We start from the raw sequence: 25,982 nt of genomic DNA, 5'->3' as shown, positions 1-25,982 counted from the left end.
GTGACAGCTACGGTGTTTTTCTCGTCAGCAGTAGATGATTTTCCGCGAGTTTTTCGATCGTCGATGGTTCGATCTTCGGCGCTTCTTCCAAAGGTTTCGGATCATCTGGGGCGCGAGCTCCCTCGATGTTCCCTAGAATTAGGTCATACAGTGGGCTGTCCATGCAAAGCGCAGTGACATTCACACTGTAATAGGAGGTCTCGACCTCAATCTTGGCTTCAACGAGCTTCCTAGCCGTACCATCGATCAGGTAAACCTTACTGGTTTCGCCCGTGAGCTCACTGTTTTTGCCCCAAGTCCCTCCGTACGATCACTGTGCTGGTGCCGGTATCTTGTAACACCGTGATTTGTTTGTCTGCCATTCTTCCGGCAAGTACAGGCATTCCTTTTAAAGTAAATTCTGGGCGTTGTGTCATCACCGAATTAACGACCGGAATTCTTTTTTTGTCTCGGAGTTCGACAAAGTCGGCGTTTACGTCTTCTTGGTGTTTTGGTGGGGCATACACACAGGATGCCTGGGGAGCTTCTTTCCCTTCGCTACGACATGTATCGGCTTTGTGCCCCGTTCGCCCACATTTAAAACATTTGACATCATTGGCGCGCGTAAAATTGCTCCGGCAGTTGCTAGCATGATGGTCCAGTCGGTTACAAAGATAACATCTCGGGACAGGTTTCTGAGGGTTTCTCCTTTCATTGGATGCCGGCTTCTTTGCGTTCTCTGGCTCCTCCTTTTTGATTTTGGAGAGATTGGTGCCTCCCTGGGCTTCCAAAAGTTAGTCTGCCAATTCCAACATACCTTGAAGCGATTTAGCTTTCCGTTCTTTCAGATAGAGTGACAGGCTCGAGTGGCAACTGATGAGGAATTGCTTCTTGATCAGAAGCTCTCTAAGCGCACCGTACTCCTGTGCAGTCTCTGAAAGTTCGGTCCACCTATCAAAATAGTGGCTGAGCCGCGCGGCAAATTGCGTAGCAGTCTCGCCATCGGCGGGCTTTCCGGTCCTAAACTTGTCTCGGAAGCCTTCTACGGTGAACCTATATCACTTCAGTAGAGCGGATTTCACCCTTCCATAATTAGAGGCATTGGTTGGCGTCAGTCTACCGTACACACTAAGTGCTTCGCCACTCAAACACGTGCTCAACGCAGTGGCCCATTGATCCTGTGGCCAATTCTGGCTTTTAGCAACTGTCTCAAATCTGTGCAAATAAGCATCCAAGTCATCTTTTCTTTCATCGAATGCTACAAGCAGTTTGCTTGGGTTCAGACAGAAGCTAGTTTCTTCCCTTTCAGTGCAATCGACTCTTGCCTCGGCGGGAGCGTCTGTGCGCTGCTGCAAACGAAGTCTTTCGAGTTCTAACTCGTGTTGTCTTTCTCTTTCTTTCTCACCTATTTCAGCTTCTCTTTGTTCTTTTCGTTCCTTCGCCTCTCTTTCTTCTCTTATCTGTCGCTCCTTTGCTTCTCTTTCTTCTTTTATCTGTCGCTCCTTTGCTTCTCTTTCTTCTTTTTGCTCCATCGCCTCTCTTTTAGGGGCGAAGCTCCTTATAGCGGCACCCGTTCGTCCCCGTCGTAGTAGTAGTAGTGTGTAACCAGTCTGAGAAAAATGAGAAAACAAATTCCGAAGTTGTGTCCGTAGCGCGGAATCGAACCAGGGACTCCTCGCTTCCGAGCGCGCGGCGTTAGCCCACTACGCCACGAAGCGGACATGGACACACGCACCACGATGGCAATAAATACCCAACATTAACGAAAGGCCGCGTTTCTAGCGCGTTTCTAACGCGTTTGTGCTAGCGGGTTACGGCCCATGTAAGAAGCTGGTGTAAGACGCTGTGGCCTCTCCGCCTTACCTTCAACGCGTTTCGAACGCGCTGCCCAAAGCGGTGGCAAGTCAAGTTCAAGTCGAGGAGCGTTTATGAATACGGGGGGTATACTCTATCAGCAGTCATGTGATGGCGTCGGCAAACGCGGTGCACGTTCCGGCATGTGTAAATGGCTGCGTAAGACGCTGTGGCCACTCCCCCTTACTAGAGAGTACTGCACGTTTCTAACGCGTTTGTGCTAGCGTCCCCTTAAGCGGGAGATCCGATGATTCCCTCCGGAGCTTCGCCCACTCATCATCATTCACCCCGTGGATATGCTGTGATTTTTTCTTCTTTGGCCCTTTCGGCCGCTAGGTTTTCTTTTTCTCTTTCTAAAGCTTCTTTTACCTTCTGGCTAACCCACTTGTGTAGTTCCGCTCCGGAAAGACCCATCTTCCCACCAAGGGCAACTAATTTCTCTAGATCCATGATGCCCTTCAAAAACTAGCTGCGTGCAAAAATATCTGCCTAGATTTCAACTATCGAACTGCTCTTTGCACACAAGTTGGCAAAACGTGGTGCAACACTCCAAATCGTTTACAATGGCAATGTAAACGACCCCAGGCTCTTTCTCCCTACTATGGACACACAATTTGCACCAGAGAAGTCCTGTCGCGGACGCCAGAAATATTGTCACCGACCGCGTGAACGAGGCGCAGACGCCGGACCAAATTCCAAAGCCGACTTATCAGCTTCCGAAAATGATCCCACGAAAGCAAGGACAAAATAGAATGGGCTCTCTGGTGCACCAGCGAATCCCAGTTGCTGTCCAAAGACCGAGTCAGAGCCCAGAGTTGTCAAAACACAACAAAATGTATTCTTCACACCAGGCAGTTACACATACACACTTGCACACTTAGGCTAGACACAACACAATACAATTCAGATGGGTATTAACAAACACAAGAAAATAATTCACGACAAGCACTAAGAGTCCAACACGTAAATTAGAAAATGAATAGGAACACTAAGTGTCCAATCGTATTCACCCGTGTTGGTCTTGTCAGACGATCTCGGCGTAGCTCGGGGCAAATCTCGATGAAGGAACTTCTTCCGGAAATGCAGACGCTCGATGAACTCGTCGTCTAGCTTGCCGGGGAATCCCCTTCTTCCGCAGGCGCTCGGTCTTCACGTTACATCACTTCACTGCTGCGGACTGAACTGAACTCCCCTGATGATTCTCGCACGGTGGTTATATAGCTTCCACAGGCGTTCTGAAACTTTCCTATCGGAGTCGTGATCTCGCAGCGTGGCCAAAGCCTGATAATCTTCTCGTCTTTTCTCGCACCTTCGACCACCGCCGTGGGAGCGTCGTCGAGGGGGGGGGGGTGATGACTCATCCCGTTGGTGCACGCTCACGCTGTAGCAATCTTTCTCGACTCGCCGGGTGAGAAGGTGTCTGGGCGCCCGCTTGTGCTCTCTCTCTCCGGTTAACGTCGCTTCGTCGATCCTCTTCTAGACGTCTACGCGCCGTTGTTCGCGTTGCTGTTTGAGGCGTATGCGCTCTCCCCCTATGTTGAAGTTGCCGCAAGGCCAGCGTGTTCTTTTGCTGGCTTGCGTGACACGCGGCGCGCGCTTTGATTACGCACTCTTTTTTGACAGAATGACAAGAAATAAATTCGACTAATCAATATGGAAGATGGAATGTCGGCGATTGTACCGTTACCGTGATGCCTTATCCGGAAGACGCAAAACCATTTGTGCAGAGTCAAGCCACCGCAAGATATTCCGCACGAGACCATGTTATAGCCGTCGCCGACGACGACAGTGTTTCAGCTCCTGGTAGCTATTAGTTTTCTTTTTCTCTCACAAAATTTTACTTTCTAAGCTGCAGCGTTCAAATAGTTAATTCCGTTGTTTTTATACACCGAATTGAACCCCCGATCCATGGCATATACCCCACTGTGGGTATGTGCCACAACCACTCAGGTCAACAACAGCCGCGTGGGTCTCGTCATCTGTAGAGTAAGAACTGACAAGGGGGGCATACATTGTTCCGTTTAACAACGACGAGTTCTCTGGGCTTGTTAATTGCATGGTGGAGCCATTCCTAATACAGCTCGTTTTAAAGCGAAAGCTTTAATAGCCTAATCGAGCAGAGTTGAGCCGTCGCCAGCAATTTGACCTTCATTTGACCGCAGCTGCGGCGTGTCCTTGGCAACGCATCACGTGACTCGCCGCGCCGAGCTCCGTCACAGCCGCCGCCTTGGCGCATGCGCTCTCCGCAGCTGGGTCGCTGCCTGACCACGTGACTCGCCGCACGCCTGAGGAGCGCCGTGCTCGTGCGAGCTTGGCCATTGATGAGAGCGACGCCGGGCCGTCTTCTCTGAACGTTGCGCGGGACGGGGAGGCTTTGAGCCGTCGTCGGCAAGCGCCGTCTGACCACCCCACGGATATCACCCGGCGAGCTGCTTCATCGGGGAGGGTCCGGAAAGCCAAGCGTGCGAAGTTAGCGTCAAAGACATGAGGAAGAGCTAGCCGTTCGGCTCGCAAAACGCCGGAAGCGGAACCACAACCATTCAAAAGGCAGGCTTAATTTGGACGAAAGAAATTAAGCTTTCGCTTTGCATATCCAGGGTTAGCTGAGCTAAGCAGCAGCATTGTTTTAGTGCGAAATAGTCTTATTGATTTCAACCCAGTTTTGTTTAATGGGTATCTAGCCGTTTTGATGGGCAGATCCCGAAGATTGTGCAGTCTAAAATATGGGCCGATGTGCCACCGGGTATGTGCTGCTCTATATGTGCCGCCCTTGAATTTAACCCGAATGTGGGTATGTGCCACTGCGGCTACTGGATATGCGGCCTGGTGACACTGCATATGTGTCACTGGGTTTGCGACACCGGATATGTGCCGCTCTTCAATGGTATCTTCGACGCCTATTCGGGTATGCGCCACTGGGGCTGTTGGATGTGGGCCACTATTCATAGTGCACCACATGTGCACTATGCACCACATGTGGTGGCACAGAGGGGCCCGAGTTTTTATAAGTCACAAACATATTGTTACGGGAATAACGTTTATTTAGAAATTAGAACTGTATACAAGGTTACAAGAGCCGCAAGCAGCGACGACGGATGCAAGGCTGTCGCGAGCCTCTGGCCACTTCATCCGACCGACAGTAGCAGCCCCTTCACTGTCTCGTGGCACTACCCTCCCCCCCCCCCCCCCCCCGCTGGCGAGAGCGCCGTCCCAGTGCTTGTTGCGGCGGACCAGAGGGGCCCGTTACGCACGGCTTAAATAGTCTCGCGTGATCCACGAGAGATCAACACGGGTCCAAAAATTCATATTTTAGATTTCATTCAATATTTTATATTTTGTGCGCATATCACTCGGTAGTACGAAAGTGAACTTGCCTTGTTTGACAAATGGATACTTTAGGAGAAAAAAATATCGAAGTTCTTCAGGTTGCAGGCGCCATTTTCATGCACCGGGCATTCTTGCAAATTCACAACTATGTGAAATACAAAATATTACGGCTACAAAGAATGCATTTTCTTCTGTAAAATGTATACGTAAAGAAGAGTCAGCAAGCGTTGTTTGAGGCTTCTGTGCAAAATGGCAGTGTTTTAGAAAAAATTCTTAATTTGCTACACTTTTCGAAATTTGCTATATTTACGAATTTTTATCTACTAAACTAATGCATGTAGCCTTTTGAAATTTGGTGGAATTTGGTGGGCTATGAGACCTTAACCTGTTTAACGCTTGTGATGAATATTGTTGCTGTAGCGCAAATTTCCATTTTTACAGTTTGCCTCAAATGTGAAGTTTTGAAGAAAATGAACACCAGGCAAGTCAGAGGCTAATGGACGTTCTTTTTACCCCGATGTCCCTGTCTTAGCACCTTGCTGCATCCCGGCGAAGCTCTCATTTCTACCACATATATTGTCATTAGAAACAAAATAATGCAAGATGTTTTTTAATTTTCTTTTTCCAGTGTCTGTGGACAGCTGTTTACGAAATTTTGAGAAAAATTAACGATGGGTTTTTTTGTTATTTTGATTTTTAAATAATGTTCATTTTCTTCAAAACTTCACATTTGAGGCAAACTGTAAAAATGGAAATTTGCGCTACAGCAACAATATTCAGCACAATCCTTAAACAGGTTAAGATCTCATAGCCCACCAAATTTCAAAAAGCTACATGCATTAGTTTAGTAGATAAAAATTCGTAAATATAGCAAATTTCGAGAAGTGTAGCAAATTAAGAATTTTTTCTAAAACACTGCCGTTTTGCACAGAAGCCTCAAACAACGCTTGCTGACTCTTCTTTACGTATACATTTTACAGAAGAAAATGCATTCTTTGTAGCCGTAATATTTTGTATTTAACATTGTTGTGAATTTGCAAGAATGCCCGGTGCATGAAAATGGCACCTGCAACCTGAAGAACTTCGATATTTTTTTCTCCTAAAGTATCCATTTGTCAAAGAAGGCAAGTTCACTTTCGTACTACCGAGTGATATGCGCACAAAATATAAAATATTGAATGAAATCTAAAATATGAATTTTTGGACCCGTGTTGATGTCTCGTGGAATCACCCTCAGATCGCAACGTGCACGATAGCAGAGGCCGGTGGCGTAGACTGGTTCGACTGCGCGACGACTGGTTTGATTTCATACGTAACATAGGTGATTTGACGTAGCACCCTGTAAGGACCATCGTAGCGGGACAATAGCTTTTCGTAGAAACCGATCCGGCGGGACGGTGACCACATCAACACGAGGGGGAGCAACAAACGTCTCTGTGGCGACTATCATACAGGGCTTTTTGGGAAGCCTGGGACACTGTGAGCCGTTCACAAGTGATCGGGCGAGCTGTGTCGGTGCGCGCTATGGCATCGAGAACGTACACTCGGCCACAAAATATTGCGGGGCACGCGAGCGCGTGATGAAATCACCGTTTGGCAAAACGGTCCTCCTCGCCTACTGGCGACTCACCCCTGGTTTCGAGACCAACGCTTTGTCGCACACGCGTCCCTGCGTCACTGCAAGCGTGCATGTTTCTGCGCTTCTTCCGTGCGCGCCGGTTATATCCGAGTGCAGCCGCGAGGGGCCCCTCTTGCGGTTGGCGCTTTGACGGCTTCGACGGGCAAAACTTAGTTGTTATAACGGCAATAAAAAGTTCATTTTCATTTTGCCCGGCTCTTTCTATTAGCCCCGAGAATTACCTGTAGGGGCGCTGCGAGCACCGCTCGCGTGACGTCCAGCCACGGATTCGCGCCTGTCGTCTGCTGCCGTTCGGGCGCTGTCCGGGCACCTTCTGCAGTGTTTCGGTTTGTTTGCTGTCGTTTCCTGTGCTTGTATACTTATGAGGGTCATCCCAAATACATTTTCACGACGTATTCATTCGGGCAAACTTATTCAAAGAACTTATTTCCTAGGCAATTTATTTCTCAAGGGCAATGCTGCACTGCCAGCCGAAGGAGCTCAGACCTAACCATTGCGTGTTTTTCATGCGCGGATCTTAATTTTCTAGATTGAGGGACTAATAAACAAGCATAAGTAGCACGTGAATACTAAAAGCATAAACGCAAAAACATAGCACATAAGAATCCAGTTAGAATACCATAGCTGCAGTGGTGCAACGAGCATGTCATTGTCTGCTACATAGCACTGCTACATTTACCTTGATTTCAACCCGTTAAAACGTGTTTCCTTATGACGAGTAGCTCATGGTATAATATCTAATTTTTAATTTCTTCACAGAAGCGCTCGGCAGTAACACGAGGACCTGTCACTGCAGTTTAGATTCAACCACCACCACTTGTTTCTTTAACTGCTTAGAAAAATTCTTCATCCGTAATTTTAAGTGGCGGTAATGTGAAGTAAAGCTAATTGAGGCTTACAGCTATTGGCAGAATACGCAAAGGAATGTACCAATATTTGCTGCTGCTTGTTTCTTGAGGAACAGACATCACGAATCTGTTTGGCGAACTGACACAGGCTGCTCGGCCCAAATTTTTTTGTGAAGTATGTCTTTTGAACCGTGTGGCTGCAGCTAGTAAAAAGCTGAAGCCTCATTAATTAGTAGTATGGGGCTTATTGAAGGTATCATTATTCCCCTGTGGAGGGCAAATATCAAGTGAATTCATTTGAGGCTTGAGGTGTCTTCTCTATGAGGCGAGTATGTGAGGTTCTCCTTTATGTACTCACGAAGCAAATAGTTCTCAGTTTGTGTAGTTAAACAACGCAAGATCCAAACATGGTGAGGCAGAAGGCGTTTGAATTTTCCTCTTCAGCGCAGCCTAAGCTGCGTTGTATAGCCTCGAGTATGCCTTAGGCGTTGCAATTGGCGCTTAAAGAACTGATTCATGGTTTCAATTCAAAGTTGTAGTGAACTGATGGGGTTTCGTGAATAATGCATGCCTCGCCATAACTACAGTCGGTATATTTATTTGCGTAAGGGCTGTGCCATGATGTCGATAAAGGCAACTGAGGGTCACTGTGAAATATTTTCTCGCTTGGAATTTATAGGCTCTCGATCTTAACCACGAAACTCTTCTTTCAGGTGAATGCTGTTATGGTATTCGTGAAATATATACATACTATACATGACGCGCCGTTGTCTTAACAGCCATGAGCAACGAGTTTTCTGGGTCCCTGTTTCAGAGAACGCTGTGTATTAGCAAACGTTTTCATGCAAAATGCACGCCTAACTCTTCCTTTTAAGCATTAATAAAGTACTCATATTTGACTAGAACAACTCAGCATAGTAATAAGGACCATCATAAAATATTCGCTGTGCAGTTTCCCTCTAACACGCATTTATAATATTGACATCAAATGCCAATACCACGATTTTTCTTCTTTGTAAAATGCAATGTATCACATGGCTAAGCACTAAGGAAATGTTAAGTGTTTTAAGGAGCATCATACACAACTTCGTGTGTTGAAATTGCAGACATTCTTTTTACGCAAAGTTTATGGACAGACACTGCCCAAATACGCATTGCAAAACCAGTAGACCCCTTCAATGCTACGTAGCTGGCGATATCCACGCCACAAATTATCACGACTCGCGGTTTTGAAGAAGAAACTGCCGTTCAGGCATGGCAGTAAAAATGTCGCAGTTTCGCCCGAAAGGCGAAGCATCAATTGCGATAGCAAATTAGTAGAGAGCTATTCGAAGTAGGGATAGTAGAGTAGTTTTATCGGCCGCATAAACTTGGACACATTCGCTTTCTAACTTAATTGACAAGCGTGGTGTCATCGCGCACAAGCAAACATGAATAGATCCCACTGAATGGCCGCAGACAACGACTGTCAAAACGCTGGCGCGGCCGCTGCAGCGGGCGAAGAATCGTGCGGTCTATCGCTTCAGCGGAAACTGAGCGGCGAATGGACAGCGCATAAAGGTCAGAGCCGTGTGGAGACACGGCCGGGCTCGACTGGCGCGCGCGCTCGCTCACTTCTTAAGAAGCGAGTGCGCGTGCCAGTCGAGCCCGGCCGTGGTGGAGATAAAGAGACGGTGCAGCTAAAACCCCTATGTATAAAAAGTAGCGCCATCCACTTCCCTCCTCCTCAGTTCCACTATCGCGCTCGGCGCGACCAGCGCGATCGAGGCGCGATATCGACAGTGGCGCCGCCTGCGTCGGGCCTGCCGTGGCAGACGACAGCTAACGCGCTACCAGAGGAAATCCGAGGAAAACTTCGATCGCGCCCTGCGGAGACGTTTTCGAGGCGCGATTTTGCTTCGTCAGTCAGTAACTGGTCTTAATAATGCCGTTTTGGAAGTAGCAACGCGACGATGCGAGACGGCGCAAATATCAAGTGTGCAGCAAGCGTTTGCGCACGCCGGATGGTAAACAAAAAAAGCCTTTTGCCCTCGCCTTGTCGGTTGCGGCAACTTAAGGCGCAGCAGCGTGCCATCACAACGAAGTTCTTGTCCCTAACACGTTTGATCCGTTTGTGCGTACAGCACTTTCGTCGCACAGGCCCGAGAATGGCAGTCGGAGCGCGCTGGAAAGAAAAAATATACAAAAGCGCGACGCGAACTTCCACGTGACACGGATTGGCCAATGGGGGAGCGGAGGAGGCTGGGGCGACAGGAGGCGGCTAAGAGAGGGCGAGGGGGAAGCGCCGGGGTGAGCGCGGTGGCGGCAAGATCTAAGAATGGCGCTACCTTTATAAATATAGGGGTTTTAGGTGCAGCCAGTTCAAGTGTATTTGTTGGCAGAGTAGAAGCTGCTCCCCCCGTCCCTCCCGCGCTGCCTCCCCGCTTTTTTTTTTTTTTTTGCTTTCGCGTGGGAGATTGTGTTGCCAGTTCTCCTTGCGCTGGGTTGCAAGATAAGCATTTGGTGCCGTAGCACAGAGTCGCCCCGCCTCCCTCCCCCCCATACCCCCACGACCTTTTGGGCGAAAATCGCGTTTGCTTTCCGCCGTGCGTTGGCTCACCGTGATAGCGCGCGTCCCCCGCGCGCTTTTATTCGTACGGCGCGCGTCGACGATTTTATCGCCCTTGGAATCTATACGGAACCTGACGGCGACGGCGACGACGACGCCGACGGCAAAAATCCCGTTGAAGTGTTCATATAATTGCTATCGCAATAAAAGAAGCCGTCATATCCTTCAATAAGTACGGCTCGAGCCGTCAATACTCCAAGCATGCGCGAAGACAACGAGCGCGCGCAGCAGCCGAGCGAGCGCCGTCCTGGCCGTGACGTCACTCGTAGAGGGCGTCACTCCAACTTCTCGCCGCTAATAGAGCGCCTTTTCTGCCACGATCTTCTGTGGGAGAACGTCCCGTTCGTGAAAAGAAATAAAGAACGAACATTGGCCACAAAAAGGCGCAGTGCAGGAAAAAAAAAGACTTGTTGCGTTTGCGACCGGCGATATGCATCCGCGCTCATGACTCGCCAAAAAGCGACCGGTATGGCGCGCGCCAGCTCACGCTTCACATAGCTTTGCCCATCGAAGCCGCGATAGACGAGAAAACGATCGCCAGAAGGCGCTACTGCGCCTCCTGACAGCTCCCCCATTGTGGAAATGTGAAGCAGCGCGGTCGCGCCATGGTGCAGTCTCCGCTTTGTTTGCATTGTTTCGCCCGCGCTTTCCTTCGCTGCTCGTGCTCACGGCGCTCCGTTTTCGACGGCGGCAGATCGCGTGCTTGCTGAACAGCGATGCAAAGACTGCAATGCGGTTTCAAGAAGGTTGCCGACGCCGACAGATTTTTTCGTGCAGCAACCTCAACAAAGGGGAGCGTCTGCTTTCACGCGTGTATGGCGTTGAACAAATTGGGGTCGTTGATTTGACAGTGAAAGCCAAGTGCGTGTCAGAGGTGTCCCACAAGATTGGATACGACATCGAGTAAGAGGTACACACCGAGTTCAGTATTTTAGTCACTTTTATTCCCCTATGGTGCAGTCACAAAGCGGTCATGCATGCTTGCAGAGATGTGCAGAGACAGTGACGATTGCGGTTGCTTCGTTGGTCGCTGGACGCGCACACAGGGGTGCTCTCATTTTGACTCCCAGGGAGTGGCATCCGCACTGTCACCACAGAAAGAACACACGCATTAGACACCAATAAGCCAATAAAATTAATTCACGATGTAAGTACTCCACATGCGCATAATGCCTTATATCATGCTGTATAAATATTTATTGTATATCATACCTTATTCAATGCAGATATTAGAGTCGTGGCAACTAATTGCATTAGTGAGCAAGGTATCTTTTTATTGCTCATAAGAAATCGCTCGTACAAACTGCTCCGCGAAATGTACCCAGATCACGGTAACCGGCGATTACCTTGGGACCATAGCACGATCGCAAGAATTACATGCCTCATCAAAGCAAATCTAGTTTCTTTTCGGGCTAATGCCCCGCCGCAGCTAAAGTAAGCTCACACCGATGGCCGCCTATATACTACACCAAACGAAGATTCTTGGCAGGAAGAGTGAAGCAGGAAGAACATGTAAGGTGACAATTACTTTAAAGCATGCTTGGATATTGTGAACCTAGAAAGCGTAGCCAAGCAACAAACATAATAGTGCATGTCTCGGGCAGCTGCTTTCCGATCTGCTGCTTACCGACGCAAGCGACGACCGCAGCTTGCATGAAATACGGATTGCCACCACACAAAAGACAAGTGCACTCTTTTGTTGCCTGCACAACTAGAAATTTAAGTTGCAGCGTTTGGAAAAGGGATGTAATTCTCTTGAGCTTATCCTTGCCAATCGCGACTCAACGAACAGTACAATCAATTAAATTCGGGGTTTTTACCTGCCAAAACCACGATATCATTATGAGGCACACTGTAATGGAGGGTCTCAGGAATAATTTTGACCACCGGGGGTTCTTTAACGTGCACAAAAATCAAAGTACACGGTAACAAGTGTATTCTTTCATTTCGCCCCCATCGAAATGCGGCCGCCGTGGTCGGGAATCGAGCTCACGTCGTCGAGTTTAGCGGCGCAACACGTATGCATTTACCGCTAACATGGCGGATGTCACTATACGATTCAACTACCTGACACGTCTAAAACAAACGGCCATGTGCTAAATACAGGAATATTACTATTGCGTTCTTATCGAGCGGCCGTGATATCGCACGCGAATGCGGACATACGTGACTTACAGGACTCGGCGCGCTGCAGTTATCCACGCTTCTCGTCTATCCTTCTCGTACCATCTCCCGAGAATTCTGTAGGACTTCACGGGCGGCTTTCGACCTTTCGAGGCTGTTGTGGCAATCAACAAAACAGCATTATTGCGTGCCACCTTTCCTGGTTGATGAGGTCGCGCTCGCCGTCGAAAAAAGAACGTGCACGATCGCTCGCGCCGTATAGAACAAGCGCGCGCACTGGCCCAGCGACGACCTTCGACACTTCCATCCTTCCGTCAGGGGAGTATTCGGCGCAGGTGCCGCGCGGGCAAACTTTAGGTTGCCTCGTCTATAGCGCCAATCGCAAAGGGGCACCTCGCGGCTATTCTCGGTTATCGCCGGCGCGCACGAAAGAAGCGCAGAAACATGCACGCTTGCAGTCACGGAGGGACGCGCATGCGCGCAAGCGTCGGTCTCGACACCAGGGGTGAGCCATAGACAAGAGCGGACACTCCCATAGAGCCCAGCGGCCGAATTCACGGCAGCACGCCAAGCAGTCGGCATCAATCAGTTCCGACTTCCGTTTTGGGCACGCGCATTTTGAACGCTAGCTAGCACGCCGGCTGCCCTTTTTTTTTTGCCCGACCGCGTACGGTCTTCGTGCGGAATCACTCGATTATTTGGTAAAAATGGTTGCGAACGATTTTTTCAAGTCCCTTGGAATCTGCTCCACCTGCAATTTCACAAAGTAGACGCAAGACTCCTTGTGAAATGAGGAAATATTTATTTTGCTCTATATAAATCTCGTTCCGCGCTTTTTGTGCATTCATACAACGTTGTCATCCCAGGCAAGCAGTAGTTCCCGTATGAAGCTCCATCGGACGGAATCAACTGAAAAAAGGCAAATTACAAGCGTGTTACATTCACAAGCATGTAACAGCATATTACAAGCATGTGTCATTTTGGTATTTAGACAATGGAATACTGCGTGTAGAGGTGAAACGTGCGATAGCGGTGAATGGGCGGCATTACCAACAAAAGCAATTCGCTTTTACATACATGGCGTGGAAAATACCTGACTCATCCCAAACAATACCATAATATATGAAAACATCTGATTTCCAAGCCTTCCCCCGTTTCCGGGCATTATTTCCTGCACTTTAGCCGCACAAATACACGGGCGACTTCGCGTGACGGTACGCTACATGCACAGAGACGGACGCAATAGAGGATTCCAGCCGGACCATGCTAGACGTTCGCAGAATGCCTTCTACTCGCACTCAAGACAAATGCGTCAGCATAGAGAAAGGAATTCAACAAGAGGGGACACTCCCATAGGGCCCAGCGGCCGAATTGAATGCAGCGTGCCAAGCGGTCGGTGTCAATCACTTACATCACTTCCGGTTTCGGTTTTGGGCGCGCGTATTTTGAACGCAAGCTAGCATGCCGGCTGCGCCCTCCCCCTCCCCCCCCCCCCCTTTTTTTGCTCTTCGTGCAGAATCGGTTTATTATTTAGTAAAAATGATTGCCAACGATCTCGTAAAGTCCCATCGAATCTGTGCCACGTGCAATTTCACAAAGTAGACGCAAGACCTTTTGTGCAATGAGGAAATATTTATTTTGCTCTTTATAAAAACTCGTTCCGCGCTTTTTGTACGTTCATCCAACGTTGTGACACCAGCAGGTAAGGCAGTAGTTCCTGTATGAAGCTCCACCGGACGGCACCAGCTGAAAAAAAGTAAATTACAAGCATGTTACATTTGCAAGCACGTAACAGCATGTTACCAGCATGAGTCATTTTGGTATTTAGACAAAGGAATACTGCGTGTAAAGGCGAAACGTGCGAAAGCGGTGAATGGGCGGCATTACAAACAAAAGCAATTCGCTTTTACATACATGGCGTAGAAAATACCCGACTCCTCCCAAACATATATGAAAACATCTGATTTCCAAGCGTTCCCCCATTTCCGGGCATTATTTCCTGCACTTTGGCAGCACAAATACACGAGCGACTTCGCATCTCCAAAACTTGGCCTCGGGCGACGCGACGGTACGCTACATACATAGAGACGGACGCACGAGCGACTTCGCATCTCCAAAACTTGGCCTCGGGCGACGCGACGGTACGCTACATACATAGAGACGGACGCAACAGGCACTCAAGACAAATGCGTGGGTGCAATGCCTTTTTTCAGTCCTTTAGAAGACGTAATTTTCGAATTACAAGTTTCTGATATGTTCGTCGTTCGCGCGTTCTGCCGGCGCCAGCAGCACACCCGATGTTATCACTCTTGGCAGTCGCCCATCGCGTTTTCAACAGGCGTGAGTACCGAAAGAAGGTATATGTTGTTGCGGGGCCACAAAAAATGTCACATACTTGTCCCTCTAATGCTATCTTCGACTGGTCGCCTCCATCCTCCGAATCAGAGTCGGGCAGAACCGGCATGTCTCGAACTCGGAGGCTGAGGACAAGCGTGTAAGTCGAACGTGGGACTCGCACTCAGAGGAGGAAATGCAATGCGAAGTCACGTGGCTACAGCAAAAATCCAGTTTCGAGTTGAAGCCGTGTCGAAGCCAAGCCAACTCCCCTGATGCTTCCAGGCAAAATGGCGGACGAGCGGATACGACCGTTTGGTTACAGTGTACTAGAAGGGGGCAGTCGGCTTACTCTCCGGCGGAGACTATGCGATTCGGCGGCTCCACGAATGTCGCAAATATGAGCTTCTCCGATAGCCCGAGTGGCGGCGCTGGCATCGGTTTCAATGGAACGTGGGTGCGACAGCGTAGCTGCGCAGTGCCCGCGCAGTGCCCGATCATATTAGTTGGAGTTGCTGAGCTGCGTTATTTTTTCTGTGGACGTCGTCGCGTGGTTTTTTTTCCTTCAGTGTTTTTTTTTCGCACATAGCCTGCAAGAGATTAGTATGCCTTGCAGTAACTGAGCCATGCCGCGGCATCGACAAAACCACTGTTACGCACCTAGGTGCCAAACAGGTTATGTTTATGTGAAGGATGGGCCGAAGTTGTCCTTGTTTGGCGTCCCAAAGGATAAAAATAGGCGGAAAGAGTGGGAAAAGAACCTCCATAAAACCTCCCCTGGACGACACGAGCGCAGTATGCGAGCTCCATTTCGAGCCACGTTTTGTGCTCAACTCGAACGCAGTTCCTGATCACTGTGAATTGTTTTTCTTTTATGGTCTAGTTAGGTCAGTTAGCGAAGGAAACTGCGAGGAATGTACACTGGCCTCCTTACTGGTAGTTGATTCTCTCGAAGCATCAGGTGACAGAAATGATTGCCGTCAAACTGCTGCTAGCGCTACTGCCACAGAGGCCACACAAAACGTGGTGCCCCAGCATTGCACGGGCCTGCGGGTTTCAAACGATCACAACCAGCACGTGGCCAGAAGTGACTCGAGGCTCACTTACCACATTGCGGGCTATGTTGCGCGGAAGTGTATTGTCAATTCCAGCACAAAATGCCAAGAATGCATAAAGCTGCTCACTATCTGCCACAGAGGCCACACAAACCGTGGTGCCCCAGCATTGCACGGGCCTGCGGGTTTCAAACGATCACAACCAGCACGTGGCCAGAAGCGACTCGAGGCTCATTACCACATTGCCGGCTATGTTGGGCGGAAGTGTATTATCAATTCCAGCACAAAATGCCAAGAATGCATAAAGCTGCTCACTATGACGCCACCAGGCGAAAGTTTTCAACTTGCCCGGCTAACAAACTTCTGTGACCGAGGAGGCCTCCTTTATCCCTCCAGTCAGCTGTACGGCTTTGTGAAAATTCTAGAGGATCTTTTCACAGAATGCTTCTCTCAGAGTGAGCTACACTCTGACAGCGTTATGGATATGCCAGAAGTTGTTAAGAGTAAGCTTTCCCTCGAAGTTGGCTGCAATGTGCACGCTCTTAGCCTCACAGCTAAAATAGTTTTTACATTGTCACACGTCTGCACTTTTATGTGAAAGGAGTTGACTGTGACAAGGCAGGAAAGCGGCAGAGTGCCAAGCAGCTGAAGTTGAGCCGTTGCACATGAGTTGAAGTGCATGAAACAATAGCTTGCTGTACTTCTTGCAAATAAAAGCTTTGTGTCAGCAACAGCCCTGTTAACTTCACTTTGCTTACCCTTATTTAACTGTACATAAGCATAGGCCGGAGCCTTTGTCAAGTGAACTAGTTTTCACTTTTTGTTCAGGCCTCCCTCCATTTCTTTATGGAAAAAAACAAACCTGATTTGATTTAACAAATGTGTGCCGGCGTAATGATGGTTAATAACAAACGCAGAAGGCTACTGTGAAGCATGGAACAACTAAAGTGGAACAATGAAATATTTAAGCCATATATACATATTCATTTTGGCTAAGCAAAGGCACAAAGCCGGTTAGCATGCCTGATTGTTTTTTTTTTTTGAGCCCAGCTGGGAAGTATGCACGCACTGTTTTCTGTCTGACAAAATTTTACATTAGGTCGACATGGCGTGAAACCGTTTTCAAAATTTTTTAACGATTGCCCGGTAATTCGGAAAATTCGAAGGCCCCTTCCGCATAAGCAACATCCGTCAGCGACGACCTCTTTGCACAAAAGGTCTGAGTTAGGATAGGCAGCAAATTGCCCAAGAGTTACCGTCTTCCTTTTCCACAAGGTACTATTATGGCAAATATCATGTGGCCTAAACAAATATAGTGCTTGCTAAAGACATGTAAAGACTGTCAAGTATGCCAAAATTAATCAAATAAGAGTGTGAACTGCTTCGAACTGAAACCGACAGAAACGCAAGGAAAATCAAAGCTTCTGCAAGCAAAGCTTCCATTGAAGTTGCCAGTGGCGCCACCTCTTGGATGCGACGCTGACTGCGTCAGAGGAGCGGCTGAGTAAGCCCACTGCCCCCTTCTAGTACACTATAGTTTGGTGCGACCGCGACCGGCTTGGGTGCGACGGTGGAATCCAGAGCACCGTCGCCAACAACTGTGCAGGTTCTTTTTCTGACAATGCTTGCGGGCGGTAAGTTTTTGTTTACTACACTAAACATCTGTGTGAATACTTGAACTGCTGCAAAGTGGTTGTATTTCAGAACTTTGCCGTTGTATTGACCTTTGCTTTGTTGCCGGAATTTCGTGCCGCTGTCATTAGTTGAAAATAATGAAATTCTGGGGCTTAACTTCACAGAGCCACGATATGATTATGCAGGATCCCGTAGGTGGTAGACTCGGTATTCTGACCACGTGAGGTTTTTAACGTGCATGCCATTAATCGCGAGCCTCTTTCCTTACGATTGCGGAACGAGAGATTCTGTTGAAGTCGTGTACGCTTGTAAGCCTAACACTAGTGTTGACAAACAATCTTTATTGAAACACTGTTTATTGAAACCATTTAGCGTAAACAGTTTATTTGTGGCGACGCAGTGGGCTGGTTAAAGTAGCGAGCGTCGTAGCTATCCCCTGAGTACTGACGCAAACGATGTAGCGCTGGCATGTTTTTGCTAACTGGGCTGACGATGCTCGCCAACTGCTGCTCTTATCTGGCGTGTGCGCTTGCAGTGTATATGTCGTTCCGTGAAAAAAACGGCTGTAGACATGAATTCTCCAAGCATGGTGAAAAGCTTGTATATTTTACCATCGCTGCATTCAGGCTGTAGCACTCCTGCTACTGGTATGTAAGAATTTATGCAAAGCAACAGCCATGAATATTCCCTGAAAGTGGAGGTGTTGGGATGTCATGTCTCGAAAGCGCGTTGAATATTTTTGTGTCTTGGCACATAGCTAAAGTTGCCACTTGTGGAAGCCTGAAGCTGCCTCTTGCTTGTCTAGATGTTGCAGTGCCCTTTTATTCTACAAGGCGTTTGCCTGGGATGCTGAAAGTTATGTTCATATGTGCGAATGGCTATCTTTGTAAAATAAATGCATTTTCAAGGAGCATTTAGCTTTTCACTTTGACATGTGTAATCATTTGTCTTGCTCGATTTACCTTCTGTATGTTCTGTACCTTCTGTTATTATAGCAATTGTGTACCCATATTTTGAGAATGTGGGCATGCACTTCCATTCGTGGATTTTCGCATATGTACTGTTTGTGCCTATCGCATCCGAAATGTGAAACGCTGCAGTGCAGTGTCAGGTTGTAGTGTGCCTACAGTTTAGCTATAATGAAAAGCAAAGGGCCACGATCCGTCCATAGCCATCCTAGATATTAAGGATTTTCACACGTCATTTTACTATTGTTTCTTAACACTGACACTGTTTCAATTTTACAGTCATTTGAAGTTGAAAATCTGGCACAGCATATATGATACCCATTGAACTACATTATGATGTAACGACATAGTGTCAGTAATTCAGCACGGTTTGCATAGACGCAGCTGTTTGAACTAGTTGACATGGCAAAATTGGGGTTGCTCACTTACAGCTGTCTAGGCTTGCACACCGAACACATCGGTGCACATTGTTCATTACACAGTGCTTCGTCATGGATGTTTTATTGCCTGTGAAAGTCATATCTATTCACACTGCACAACTAGCTTCTCCTTTCCTCTAACTGTTGTGAAAATATGATGCCTATGTCTACTCCTCGTCTTGCACATAACATCATGCTGCTTCAGTAGATATTAATGGTTACTGGCATACTTTACCAACTAGCCAAGTTATCAGTTCTATTATGTGAAATTTGTTTCGGTAAAAATTGCGTACATTAAGCTCACTGCTCGATCTGCTCATTTATTTGAATTTGTATAGAGATTAGGTAGCCTTGTATAAAAAGTGTGCCTTTTTGTTTTGTTCCACAGGCAGTGCAGCAACTGATGACCTGTCAGGAGATCCAGCAATAGAGCAACATCGACAATCTCGTGGTTCCTCTTCTGTAAATGGTATGTAAACATTTTCAGCTCGTTACAATAACTACTTCAGTAAAGTCTTGATGGGAGCTAGTTGGTTCATATCTAGAAGTGAGGTTTGAACAGCGTGAATAAAACAAGGACACCAAGAAACAAGTACCAGACAAGCGCTGACTGCCAACTGGAAGTTTATTTCAAATTCATCAGCCAGTTATACTTTTTCCAGCATAGGCATGCGCACACCAGTCACATAAACATCGGCAAAATCAGAAAAATCATAATCTGGCATGCAAAAAAGCTCGACATAATCTCGCTTTGTTGGAGAAAGAAATACTTTTTTTGCATGACATACTATGATGTGGATTTTGCAGATGTTTATGTGACTAGTGTACGCGTGCCTTTGCCGGAAAAGGTATAAATGGCTGAAGAACTTCAAATAAACTTCCAGTTGGCAGCCAGCTCTTGTCTGTGCTATTTGTTTCTTCGCGTCCTTGTTTGATTGGCGCTGTTGAAACCTCAGTTAGTCTTCAGAACACTTACTTTAAAAAACTGCTGTAATGTGTTAAAACGCTTTGAACACAGTCTAGTCACCCTCACATGCTGACGCCATCTCCAGATGCATAATTCCTTTAGGAAAATTTTACACTGCATTCTTAATCTTTCAACCAACGCACATACTCTAGCAGACAACACTTTAGTCTCAAGCCTAAAGACTGACCATACGTGGCCCTTGCGCTACAAAACACTACATTCATCATCACTTTAGCCTAAAGTGTTGCTCTTTAATGTTACTTTGTATTCATTCCATTGACACCTCAATGCTTAACGCCTCCAATGTATTCTTGTTCAAGGAGGTAACGCAACAGTGAGAGCAGCATTATTCATTGAGAGCAGCATTATGTAATGGTGTCTTTGGTAACTTTTCTCTGTTCAAGGCAGTCTGGAGGTGCACCTTACAGAATATTGTAGCAGTGCCCTACACCTATTCAGTTCATTTAACAAATTTTACTATACATTTGGCTTTTTGTGCAACAAACCTTGTTTTATACAATGGTACCTTAACAACTGTGACTCGAAGTTGTCTGTCACTTTATCTGAAACGTTTCCCATCTTATTTACAGCTACCTGGAGTGATGGAGAGACAAAGCTGCTTCTTGATTATTATGCCAAGTATGCGCCATCCGTGGGGCCAATGAAGAAGTTTAAATGCAAGAGGGAAATGTTTGAGCAAATTGGCCGTGATATGTTTGCTTTACTCAATGTTGTGCGAACTGGTATTCAGTGCGAGACTCGTTTTAAGACCATTGCAAAACGCAAACGCAATGAAGATCGCAACAATCACACGTCTGGCCATTCACGCTGCAATGTGGTGTTTGAGGAAGAGTTTGCAGCGATTCGAGCTATAGATGACAGCCTAGAACCAGAGGTTCTTCGGGGAGTAAAGAAAGTGACATACAAGAAGGTACCTTCTGCTGCACATGCGACTGCGGAGGACCCAAACCTCGTGTCATCAATATCAAACCTGAATGACAATAGCCAGGGCTTCATCAACACAGCACTTCCAGAGCAAGTGGAAAATGGCAGGCTTCATTGTGATGGTACTACACCCAAAGGAAGAGCTGCGCGCCCAAGAAATCAACGGCCAAGTACTGACCGTATGAAGCACATGAAGATGTTTTTTGACGAGATGCACAAAATGAACGAACAGCGCGAAGCTCGAAAAGAAGAAAGGGAAAGAAAGCGCGAGGAAGCACGTGCACAGCGACATCAAGAAATCCTCCAAGCACATGCAGATTACATGGACGCACTGCGGAAGATCGACAAGGAGAGTGAGCACACAGCGAGGCACACCGTAAACAATGTTTACAACATAACTGCATATTTATTTAAACTCCAAAGCAGCTGGACATTTTTTACGCGAGTAGCGTTTTCTTTTATTGCAAAAAGGAGATGCAGTTCACTTCAGAACCATAAACGCAACAACCGCTTGTGTCAATAAAACTTTAAAAGCGCTGTGTCTTATGCCTTGTTTATAAATAATAGAAATGCTTCTTGCACACTTTTCTTCCACCATCATGACAGAATGAGCAAACTTATAAACGCTGTGCCAGGTTGCTCCGCTTCAGTTCACCAAGGCGCCGCAGGGCTGACTCTCTCTGTGTCGGTATGGACTGGCTTGCTTCCTTGCATTCTTCCTCTCGGAGAATGCGATGCTGAGCGATCTCTTGTTGTCTTTCCTGCAGGTCGTCATCAGTTAGGATGTCGTCAACATTTAAATCCCCAGTGTCAAGGCAAATATTGTGCAGTGTACAGCAAGCAATGATGAATTGCGTTATCTTGTCCACAGTTTGGAATTCAATGTACCGCAGTTGGCGGAACCTCTGTTTGAGGCGGCTGAATGCGTTCTCAATCACGACACGCGTCGAAGAGTCACGGTGGTTGTACACAATCTGCGCATCTGTCATGGCACCAAAAACTTTGTATGGTGTAAGAAGGTGTTCCCGTATTGGATAGGCAGCATCTCCAAGAATGTGGTACTGGTTGATTTGGCAGATTGTTGACAGATCCTCGTTCACTGTTGACAGCCTAAGGACTCTGGCATCGTGGATCTTGCTGGGGGTGCCTGTAAAAACGTCTTCAAATCTCTCATTGCTGTCGCATATGCCTTGCGTGGTGATTGAAACTTGGTCATGCCTGTTTGTGTACGTTGATCTGAGTTTGTTGTTCGGGCACCTGATTGGAATGTATGTTCCGTCAATACACCCAAGCACGTTGGGAAATCCAGCACCCTCAAGAAAGGTATGTTTACCATGAAGTACCCACATCTGCTCAGTAATGCATGCAGACTATTGCAAGTGCTAGTCACTTACAAAACATGAAAGAACAGTGAATGACAAAAGCAACATAAAATGAGTAATAAACAGACAACGTTTTTCTGCTTTTCAAGCCATTAAATTACTTGGATGGTAGCACGCAATATTACTCACAAATATGCGAGTCAAAAGCAACGACCCTGGGAAAATGATGAAATCTGCAACTAGTACCTGTACCGCTCATTTCAACCAGCCATATTGGCCTCAACACGTTCTTGATTTCATATGATCTTGATGCAAGTGCTCAGTATGTGTACAATGGGATCCATCATTTCTTACGTTTGTTTCCAATGCATGCATCAAAAAAGTAAACTTACCTTTTCAAATTCTCTTGCAACAGCTTCCTTGTTGCTGGAAAAGTAGATCTCCCCTGGTGCAATGCTGCACATGAAGTCGAGAACCCTATTTATAATAACCAGTTGTGTTGATTCAGCTGTGTCAAAAAGAACAGACACCTCCCTCATGGAAGCCTTGTTGGCCGCATACCTGGGTACATGAAAGAAATGAGCAGGTCATTAGCAACAAACTGCACTACTGCATAACGAAATGCTACAAGGTATACCGTGATGTACCTTCATCCCAGTGCGTTCGCCAGCTCTTCACATCGCATGAGCACTTTCAAACTTTGGCGCACCTAACACATAATCATGGTCATATTTGCGTTAAAATACGCAAGGAAGGTAGCAATAATTCTTTCACGGGGGCGTCATGCATAAAGGGATATTATCCGGATAGAGCACGCTCGTTTTTCATTACCTGAACATCGGCAGTGCTCGTTGAACGTTGACAGAAACGCGTCACACACGGCGTGTATCATTAGAGCACGAAATACAGCGTGCTACACTGTTTCAATATTTGCTTCATTCACTGCCACATGCTCACATTTTCTTATTACATTATGCTCAACGCGCCGCTACACAGCGGTGACGCATCGTGCAGTTAAGTCATTGCACATTTTTTTCTTCAATTCGCGTTTCATTCCGCATCTAAAGTCACGCTTGAAGCAGAGTAAAGGCTGATGCATTACGGTTTCCTTACCAAAGGAAGGAAAGCATGTGCTCCTCGGCCGTTTTGCCTGGTGAGCCACTGTGCCGTTGGCTCGATGGGAAGAAGCTGCACTGGGAGAAACGCTCAATTAAGGCGTAGCAGGATTTCCTAGGAAGCCGAAAGTTCCTGCGAAACTGACGAAGAAAGCATATTCAATGTACATGAAACACGGTATCTCGCTGTAACGTCCTACATCTTTCTCAGAGTACATCCGCACAACGTTCTTCACGTAGCCTGTAGCCTTCGGTATACTGTTAGGCATGTCGAACAGCTGGGCAAATTTCTGCTCACAAGTACGGTTGAAGTCGTCGTCACTCTCGGAGCTGTCGCTGCTTGATTCCACGTAAGCCAGCAAATGTGAGGGTATCAACGCAACGCTCAAACTGTCTTTTCTTGCCATTTTTACACGAAACAACGCGGTCCAAACGACGCAAAAACTTCGCGCGGCACGTCGCGACGCTGTGCTTGATACCGGAAACGCGAGACCGGAAACGCTCTCGGTCTCGGCGACTGCTCCGACGACAGGGCTCGGAGCGCCTCTGAGCGCTCGATACGGGAGGAGGGCGATCGAAAAGAACCAGCCGAACGCAAGGTGCGCACCCTCTTTCAGCCAGCCGAAGACAACGCCGCTCGCGAGAGCGCTCTAGAGCGCTCCGAGGCGACCAGTCGAAGATACCAAAAGATTCATTACACGCCAAACTAACTTTATCACCACGGCCGAGCTGCTTATCGGTAACTGCGTCACAGCGCGCTGTGCCACCAGCGTGCCTCAAAAGTACCCCAGAAAGTGACGAAATTACTTTTCACTAATGTCTGGCGTCAGAGAAAGCGACACAAACTTCTCCTAGCAAGATGCACTAGACTACACACCACGGCTGAGTTCTCGCTAACTGCGACATGGCGCCCTGTGCGGCCAGTGTGGCTCAAAAACCGAAATAAATTACAATAGTCCCATAGGAAGCGTCGGAAACATGTCTCAGCACGATTCATTACCTCAATTTAACTGCGCCAGGACGGCCGAGCTGTTTTTTGCTAAGTGCGTCTTAAATCTCGGTCCCGTGCCGAAAGCCTAATTGCGTCGTAGACTGTGAAACAATATTTCTCACCTTGCCGAAGTACAATAGTGCAGTGGTGTCTTGTCCCAGTGCAGAAGGCTACATTTAAAAGAAACCAGGCTACAAGAAACCAGGCTACATTTAAAAAAAAATGTAGAAAGACGGGTCGCCACGGGCGAGCGCTCAAACGCACGCGCAACCGCCCTCGCTCGCTTCGGCGGAGTGTCTGGCGGATGACGCATGCATCTGGCGGGTCATTGGCCCATAGAGAAAGAAATTCAACAAGAGGGAACACTCGGCAAAAACTGGCCACAGGAAACAATGTCACGCTATAGTACTGCTGCCCAACGTTACCTGCCACAAGCATCGCAGAAGGAAATTGAAAATAAGTTAACCGACATTGTCTTATTTTTTTAATTATTTGCCGCGAAAACTAAAACGTTTTGCTTATAACTGAACTTAAACTTTACGAGTTATTTTTCTTGCGTTAACTAGCGACAGGCTCATGCGTCATCCGCCAGCCACTCCACTAAAGCGAGCGAGGACGGCTGCGCGCGCGTTTGAGCGCTAGCCCGCGGCGACCCGTCTGTCTCCTTTTTTAAAATGTAGCCTGTTTTCTTGGGCTCCCGGCGTATTCTTGCGTCCCTCCTGCACTGGGACAAAACACCACTTCCCTATTGGACAACGGCAAGGTGAGACATTTTTTTTCACAGTCTACGACGCAATTAAGCTTACGGCACGGGACCGAGACTTGAGACGCAGTTAGCGAAAAACAGCTCGGCCGTCCTGGCGCAGTTAATTTGAGTTAGTGAATCGTGCTGGGACATGTTTCCGAGGCTTCCTAGGGGATTATTGTAACTTATTTCGGTTCTGTTGAGGCACACTGGCCGCGCAGAACGCTGTGACGCAGCGATAAGCAGCTCGGCCGTGGCGACAAAGTTAGTTTGGCGTGTAATGAATCTTAGAGGAACAAGTTTGTGATGTTTTTTGTGGCCCCGCCACAACATATACCTTCTTTCGGTACTCACGCCTGTCGAAAACGCGATGGGCAATTGCCAAGAGCGATAACATGGGAGTGTGTTGCTGGCGCCGGCAGAACGCGCGAAAGATAACGCCGAGGAACATATCAGAAACTTGTAATTCAAAAATTCCGTCTTCTAAAAGGCTGAAAACAGGCTTTGCACCCATGCATTTGTCTTGAGTGCGAGTAGAAGGCATTCTGCGAACATCTAGCATGGTCCGGCTGGGAGTCTCTGTTGCGTCCGTCTCTGTTTATGTAGCGTCCCAGGTAGCACGTCAGCTCGGACCAACGATCGATACGTATTGGCACTTCCTGGCCGAGTGATGGCCTAAGGTTAACAGCGTGGTTCCAATATGGGCTGGGCCATTCTAATTCCTGGCCGAATGATGGCCTAAGATTAACAGTGTGGCGCGAATATAGGCTGTACCATTCTGATAGAGATCCAACGCTGGCCCGCATTACACATTCAGTAAACAATATTAGCTCGTCCATTCAACAAGGCAGGAATTATTGGACCAACTTTCATGTGGACTTGCCAACATTGGTTACTAAGTTGGCTTTCTTTGGGCTACATTGGTCCATATTAAGCCAATTTACGCCTTATCAATTTTTAATACTTTCTGGTACGACTTGCTAAGGTTAAATAGCATGTTTGAAAGACTAATGCACTGAACACAGGCACACTGCGCAGGAACCAGAAATACGTTTGGAAGCTCTGGCCCCTTCAACAGAGCTAGCTGAGACCACGTAGGTGAATTAA

The 25,982-nt window shown here is 47.5% G+C and overlaps 1 protein-coding gene and 1 long non-coding RNA gene across 2 annotated transcripts; both read right to left on the bottom strand.

Moving 5' to 3' along the window:
• Window positions 1-13,991: 13,991 nt before the first annotated feature.
• LOC125942810 (uncharacterized) lies at window positions 13,992-24,301 on the bottom strand. The gene is made up of 2 exons (XR_007465375.1): window positions 24,253-24,301; window positions 13,992-14,125 (listed from the first exon to the last, which is right to left on the bottom strand). It is a non-coding gene; the product is annotated as an uncharacterized LOC125942810 (long non-coding RNA).
• LOC125942809 (uncharacterized) lies at window positions 21,319-23,548 on the bottom strand. Its single transcript, XM_049661046.1, has 4 exons — window positions 23,340-23,548; window positions 23,138-23,280; window positions 22,417-22,585; window positions 21,319-21,463 (listed from the first exon to the last, which is right to left on the bottom strand). Exons 1-4 carry the CDS (start codon window positions 23,544-23,546, stop codon window positions 21,320-21,322), a joined length of 663 nt encoding a protein of 220 aa, XP_049517003.1. The 5' UTR covers window positions 23,547-23,548; the 3' UTR covers window position 21,319.
• Window positions 24,302-25,982: the final 1,681 nt, after the last annotated feature.

This window comes from Dermacentor silvarum, chromosome 1, assembly GCF_013339745.2.
Source record: "Dermacentor silvarum isolate Dsil-2018 chromosome 1, BIME_Dsil_1.4, whole genome shotgun sequence".
NCBI lineage: Eukaryota > Metazoa > Arthropoda > Arachnida > Ixodida > Ixodidae > Dermacentor > Dermacentor silvarum.
The sequence above is the reverse complement of the archived record's forward strand: the minus strand, read 5'-3'. Positions and strand labels throughout refer to the sequence as shown.

What these genes read in the sequence shown, in the direction of transcription:
- LOC125942809 (XM_049661046.1), bottom strand. Translation starts at nt 23,546, where the DNA reads ATGGCAAGAAAAGACAGTTTGAGCGTTGCGTTGATACCCTCACATTTG. An exon ending in CACATGCTTTCCTTCCTTTG is followed by an intron (nt 22,586 to 23,137) that starts GTAAGGAAACCG and finishes TCATGTACCCAG; the next exon opens with GTATGCGGCCAACAAGGCTT. An exon ending in TTGCAAGAGAATTTGAAAAG is followed by an intron (nt 21,464 to 22,416) that starts GTAAGTTTACTT and finishes GACGACCTGCAG; the next exon opens with GAAAGACAACAAGAGATCGC.